Source organism: Gossypium hirsutum, chromosome D03 (genome assembly GCF_007990345.1).
Source record: "Gossypium hirsutum isolate 1008001.06 chromosome D03, Gossypium_hirsutum_v2.1, whole genome shotgun sequence".
Classification (NCBI taxonomy): Eukaryota; Viridiplantae; Streptophyta; class Magnoliopsida; order Malvales; family Malvaceae; genus Gossypium; species Gossypium hirsutum.
The window spans coordinates 50,297,071-50,303,878 of record NC_053439.1 but is presented as its reverse complement, the minus strand read 5'-3'; the positions used below and the strand labels follow the sequence as shown (position 1 = coordinate 50,303,878).

The 6,808-nt window shown below is 38.4% G+C and overlaps 1 protein-coding gene across 1 annotated transcript; it reads left to right on the top strand.

Annotated features, from left to right (window-relative positions):
* The first annotated feature begins 241 nt into the window (after positions 1–241).
* On the top strand, positions 242–5,440 carry LOC107927103 (ubiquitin-activating enzyme E1 1). The gene is made up of 7 exons (XM_041090422.1): positions 242–261; positions 437–804; positions 1,320–1,537; positions 1,838–2,632; positions 3,030–3,898; positions 3,980–4,412; positions 4,650–5,440. Exons 2-7 carry the CDS (start codon positions 450–452, stop codon positions 5,244–5,246), a joined length of 3,267 nt encoding a protein of 1,088 aa, XP_040946356.1. The 5' UTR covers positions 242–261; positions 437–449; the 3' UTR covers positions 5,247–5,440.
* Positions 5,441–6,808: the final 1,368 nt, after the last annotated feature.

Below are 6,808 nucleotides of genomic sequence, written 5' to 3'. Positions count from 1 at the left end.
TACTCTCCTTTCGTCTCTTTCAAAAGATGAATGGTTGGTTTGCTGCCCAAAGCCCAAAATGGCCTAAAAACCCTAAGCCTCACTGCAAATCCATAAATACCCTTCCTTCATTTCTCCTTATATATCAGCCCCAAACCCCCATTCTCATTTCCTCACAACTTGAACCATAAACGTACTGCAAAAATAATTCTCATCGCTTTAAATCTTTCTCCTCCGTTCTTTCCGATTCTTTAAGAATTTGTTTAATCAGTGTTCTAATCGGTACGTCTTTTAATTCTTTTTTTATTTTCATTCTTCTAATTGGTGGGATAATAAAAAAAGAATAATCATGTTAAGATTAGGCTTAGGGTTTACGGATCCTTCTTTTTTTTGAAATGATATGTTTGAGATGGATGATGATGTGAAATTGTGTGTACATTTGTGGTATTTTCGGCAGTTTACTGCACTATATGCTTCCTAGAAAGAGAGAAGGTCAAGGAGACGTTGTAGAAGGAGAGACTGAAAACAACAATAACAGCAACACTATAAAATACGTCTCCGTCACGTCGCCGGTCAAGAGGCATCGTATCTCTGACACCGCTGCAGCTGATTCGACAGTTAACGACGACACCTTTGCCATAAGGAACAGTAGCGGTAGCAGTAGCGTGGTCGAGCCAGCCATGGCTCCTGGTGACTCGAATCATAATGATATAGACGAGGATCTGCACAGTAGGCAGCTTGCCGTGTATGGCCGCGAGACGATGCGGCGGCTTTTTGCCTCTAATGTACTCGTCTCGGGGATGCAGGGGCTCGGTGCTGAAATTGGTAATGGTTTTATACTTTTTTTCCCAGATTTTCTTGTGTTTTTATGTGGCACTTTTTTTTTAAAATGTTATCTGACTGTTCTGTTCGTGTTTTCTCTTTTGTCGTTCTTCGGCAATTTGCTTTAGTGCTGCATGTTGAATTCGACTTTGATGTTTTAATTTCATTAATGTGTCATTGTGGGTTCTGAGAACGAATCTGTGTATTCAGTTCAAGACATGCCTTTCTTTGTTTTGTAGTATGTAGTAAACAATTGTTTAAATTTATGGATTATTGTCTTTATATTGTCAGTGAAGTTTAAACCAGACAAGCTGGTTTATATGCTTTCTGTGTGCCTAACTATTAATAAATAAATCAGATTATTAAGTTAATGTTAAACAAACATGTCACAAGCATATGAACTCCACTGCAGGGGTATAGTGTACTAATCTTTAATTTGATTTGAGTTTAATATTTGCAGTGTTAAGCTATGACTGCCGGATTTTTTATTGTTTCACTGTGGTTTTTGCTTTCTACAGCAAAGAATCTCATTCTTGCTGGTGTCAAGTCTGTGACCTTGCATGATGAAGGAGTGGTGGAGCTGTGGGAGTTGTCCAGTAATTTTGTATTCTCTGAGGATGATGTTGGTAAGAACAGGGCACTTGCTTCTGTGCAGAAGTTGCAGGAGCTAAACAATGCTGTTGTCATTTCTACCTTAACAACAAAGTTGACAAAAGAACAACTTTCAAATTTCCAGGTAGTTGCCTCACTTAAGTCTCTCATTGATGGGCCTAGTTCTTGCCTAAGTTAAATTTTTATGTGATTTTTGTTGTTACTGCTGAATCCTAGCATTGGGGATAAAAATGTAATTTGTTAACTAATTGTTCTACTAGAGTTGCTAGTAAACCAGAGATTGGGATATGGAACTTGGAAGAATAATATTTGTTTACTAAAGTCTAGGCTTGTGCCATCATGGATTCCTTTGTGTGCTTTCCTGTGTTATGTTTTCTTCCTTGTGTCGATCTTTTTGAGATTTTTATTTTTCTAATCAATCCAGGCTGTTGTATTCACTGATATTAGTCTTGAGAAAGCCATTGAGTTTAATGACTACTGCCATAACCATCAACCTCCCATTTCCTTCATCAAGTCTGAAGTAAGAGGCCTCTTTGGTACTGTCTTTTGTGACTTTGGTCCTGCGTTTACCGTTTTTGATGTTGATGGAGAGGAACCACACACGGGTATAATTGCATCCATCAGCAATGACAATCCTGCCCTAGTATCATGTGTTGATGATGAAAGGCTGGAGTTCCAGGACGGGGATCTTGTTGTGTTTTCTGAAGTTCATGGAATGACGGAACTTAATGATGGAAAGCCAAGGAAGATTAAAAGTGCTAGGCCATACTCATTTACTCTTGAGGAGAACACCACAGCTTTTGGTACATATGTGAAAGGTGGCATTGTAACACAGGTGAAACAACCCAAAATGTTGAACTTCAAGCCACTGAGAGAAGCACTTAAAGAACCTGGTGATTTCCTTCTAAGTGACTTTGCAAAGTTTGACCGCCCCCTTCTCCTGCACATAGCATTCCAAGCCCTGGATAAATTTATTTCTGATTTTGGCCGCTTTCCTGTTGCTGGATCAGAAGAGGATGCCCAGAAGCTTGCATCAATTGCTGCTAATATCAATGAGTGCCTTGGAGAGGGGAAAGTGGAAGATATTAATCCCAAGCTTCTGAGGCAATTTGCCTTTGGTGCCAAGGCAGTACTGAATCCCATGGCTGCCATGTTTGGAGGAATTGTGGGACAAGAGGTTGTCAAAGCATGTTCTGGAAAATTTCATCCTCTTTTTCAGGTTGGTAGAAATTACTCTCTCTCTCTCTCTCTCTCTCTCTCACTCACTCATATGTTTCTCTTTGTTGTATGCATGTGCTCTACATGTGCATGTCTATTAGTCTTTTTGCCTATGCTGTTGGAACTTTTAAGTCCATCTATTAGCAAATTTGTGGACCTAGTTTGTTTGAGAACCTCTTAATATTAATCTGTTAGAACAGGCAGTTTGGTTTTATGATAATTGGAGGCTTTGCTAATTAGAGTGTCTGGCTTTTTTTTTATTTCCCCAAGAAACTTGGTCTGGGCTGTTTGTTCAACTTATTTAATTTTGAATTTTTTCACAGCATATATATAGCTTTGATTGCTTCAAGCTCCATTTGTAGTGGGAAATTAACTGTAGATCACTTTGTTTTCAACAGTTCTTCTATTTTGACTCAGTGGAGTCTCTTCCTGCTGAGCCCTTGGACCCCAGTGATTTTAAACCATTGAATAGCCGTTATGATGCACAAATATCGGTTTTTGGCTCCAAGCTTCAGAAAAAGCTGGAGGATGCGAAAGTGTTTATGGTTGGATCTGGGGCACTTGGCTGTGAATTCTTGAAAAATTTAGCATTGATGGGCGTTTCATGTGGTAGTCAGGGCAAGCTAACAATCACTGATGATGATGTTATTGAGAAGAGCAACCTCAGCAGGCAGTTTTTGTTCCGGGATTGGAACATTGGGCAAGCTAAATCAACTGTTGCTGCTTCTGCAGCTGCATCTATCAACCCTCGGCTTAAAATCGAAGCCTTGCAAAACCGTGTGGGTCCTGAAACTGAGGGCGTGTTTAATGACACCTTCTGGGAGAAACTAACAGTGGTCATTAATGCATTAGATAATGTCAATGCTAGGCTGTATGTTGATCAGAGGTGCTTATATTTCCAGAAACCTCTTCTTGAATCAGGAACTCTTGGTGCTAAATGCAACACCCAAATGGTGATTCCTCATCTAACTGAGAACTATGGTGCCTCAAGAGACCCACCTGAGAAACAAGCACCCATGTGCACTGTGCACTCATTTCCACACAATATTGACCACTGCTTGACATGGGCCCGATCCGAGTTTGAGGGCTTGCTCGAGAAAACTCCTGCTGAAGTGAATGCCTATCTATCCAACCCGGTTGAATATGCCTCTTCAATGAAAAATGCTGGTGATGCTCAGGCTAAGGACAACTTAGAACGCGTCCTTGAGTGCCTTGACCGTGAAAAATGTGAGACATTCCAGGATTGCATCACCTGGGCTCGCTTAAGGTAGTACTCCAAATGGTTGAGGAAAGTGCTTTATTTAACTTAATTTTTGGAGATATGACATTATGCTGCTTCTGTATTCAGGTTTGAAGATTATTTCGTTAACCGGGTCAAGCAGTTGATATTTACATTTCCTGAAGAAGCTGCAACCAGCACCGGTGCTCCCTTCTGGTCTGCTCCAAAACGATTCCCACATCCACTTCAGTTTTCAGCTGCTGATACTAGCCATCTCAACTTCATTATTGCAGCATCTATTCTTAGGGCCGAAACATTTGGTATCTCAGTCCCCGATTGGGTCAAGAATCCTAAGATGTTGTCTGAGGCAGTCGATAAAGTAATAGTACCTGATTTCCAGCCAAGGGAAGGTGTGAAAATTGAGACAGATGAGAAGGCCGCAAGTCTTTCCACTGCCTCTGTGGACGATGCAGCTGTTATTAATGAATTACTCCTCAAATTGGAACTTTGTAGGAACAATCTGCCATCAGGATTCAGGATGAAACCAATCTCTTTCGAAAAGGTTTGCTTGCATCTTATTTGTTTTGATATCTTATAATAATCTTTTTCTACTTGTTCTGGATTATAATTTGTAGAAACATTTTATAGCTGTCATGGTAGACGGTTAGTCAATGTTGTCTAATCTGGTTGTGGTAGGCTGGGGATTTTGGTATACAACTGATTAGTAGGAAAGGAACTTTGAGGAGTTTTTGTGGTAGTGTTAGTGTGATTGATGCTAATGTAATTCCATGAATTGCAGGATGATGATACAAACTATCACATGGATCTTATTGCTGGGCTTGCCAACATGAGGGCAAGGAACTATAGTATTCCTGAGGTGGATAAGCTTAAAGCCAAGTTCATTGCAGGGAGAATCATACCAGCAATTGCCACATCCACCGCTATGGCGACTGGCCTTGTCTGCCTCGAGCTATACAAGGTTCTGGACGGAGCACATAAAGTGGAAGACTATCGAAACACATTCGCAAACTTAGCACTGCCTTTATTCTCTATGGCCGAGCCAGTTCCACCCAAGGTCATGAAACACCGTGACATGAGCTGGACAGTATGGGACCGATGGATCTTGAAAGATAATCCGACATTGAGGGAACTCATTCAATGGCTTAAAGATAAGGGTTTGAATGCTTACAGTATATCATATGGAAGTTGCCTGCTCTTCAACAGCATGTTCCCGAGACACAAAGAGAGATTGGACAAGAAAGTAGTTGACGTGGCTCGGGAAATTGCCAAGGCAGAATTGCCTCCTTACCGATCCCACCTGGATGTGGTGGTGGCATGCGAGGATGATGATGACAATGATATCGACATTCCTCAGGTATCCATCTACTATGGCTGAGTTATTTCGTTCGAACCTCCAAATTATTTAGAGTTGAGGATGAGAAAATTCTCAGAGCAGGCTGGCTTCCATTCCGGTTTTATAGTGATTTGAGCATACACAATGGAGTACATTGTGCAAACTTTATATGAAATTTGAAGTACTTTTAGTTGCAGAATATTTATATAATCTTGTCATTTTACCTTTTCTTTTAATATTATTTCTTGGCCATGCATGCATCTTTCTTTTTATATTGTTATATTTTGTTTTAGGTAACTTTATTCCCACCATGTCTGGTAGTTTTCTCTTATAAATAACCAAAATTTACGTTGATCATTTTTATTGGAATTTAAAAAAGTATTAATACAGTGTATTAGTTAATTTTTTTTATTGGTTTAATCACTAACTTGAGCGTTTATTGTCATTTGATATGGAGTATATTCAAATTGCTTAGATTTAAGTATATTTAAATTATAACTCAAAAACTATATATTTAAGTTTATGCACATATAGTGTTTAAACCTTCTTCAAATGTTTTCGGTATGTTAAGCATTTGACTGGTAGAAAGATTAGATTACTGTAAGATTCAATTAGAAGATTTATTTAAAGGTTTTATTCACAAATTGCACTTCAAATTATATTTTTTTCTCAACATTTGATATTTTTTTTGGCAGAACTTAAATCATCCCAAATCTTAACACGTTAAAAAAAATCATTGACCAATAATATTTTTATTTTATAATTTTATATCGATATTAATATTAATTAAAAATAATTATATTAATATTTAAAAATATTTCTCTTCCCGCCCCCTTCCCACCATGGCCGCTCTCCCCTCCCACCATCGCTCTTTCCTCCCAGGTTTCCTGTAATTTTACATTGTTGCTTATTCTCTTGTCATACTTTCTCTTTCTTTATTTTGGACATATGTTGGAGATAATTTTCTTAATTTAATGATTTATGTGATGCTTATGTCTTATAGATTCAGTTGAATCCATCCAGGCAGCTAGTGGGGGAGGGGAGGAGAGAGGAACGGTGGGGGAGAGGGAGAGAGAGGGGAGAGCGGTGGCAGTGGGCGGGAGCCGAGAGAGGGCGGGGGAGAGTTTTTTTAATATTAATTATTAATTAATATTAATATTAAAATCAAAAAAATAAGGCTGATGTGGCATGATATAATTGGTTCGAACCGAATCGACAGGACCTGAACCAGCTCGGGGTGCTGGTGGCTACGACAGCGGCATTTCGATAGCTAAAAAATGGTTGGCGACGTTGAGCCTTCGGTGGTTGAGCAGTGGAAGAATTACACTCCTACTAAGACTCTACTAGAGAATTTAATTTTAGATTAACTATTTCAAAAATAATATTATATTAATATATTTAATATTAAATTTAATTTACCATTTATCTTAATAGTATTTATTAATTTAATATTAAAGTGATTAAGTTTAATTATAGTTGAACTTTCTAAACTTTCATTATATATAGAGAGTCTTGAGTCATTATTTTTCACACACTTAAATTTAAGATAAAATTGTAGAGAGAAAATTCTCAAAAGAGATTATTTCAGAAAAATTATAGAGATA

Coding starts and splice junctions, on each gene's coding strand:
- LOC107927103 (XM_041090422.1), top strand. CDS start 450: ATGCTTCCTAGAAAGAGAGAAGGTCAAGGAGACGTTGTAGAAGGAGAG. Junction 805..1,319: donor GGGGCTCGGTGCTGAAATTG/GTAATGGTTTTA, acceptor TGCTTTCTACAG/CAAAGAATCTCATTCTTGCT. Junction 2,633..3,029: donor AATTTCATCCTCTTTTTCAG/GTTGGTAGAAAT, acceptor TGTTTTCAACAG/TTCTTCTATTTTGACTCAGT.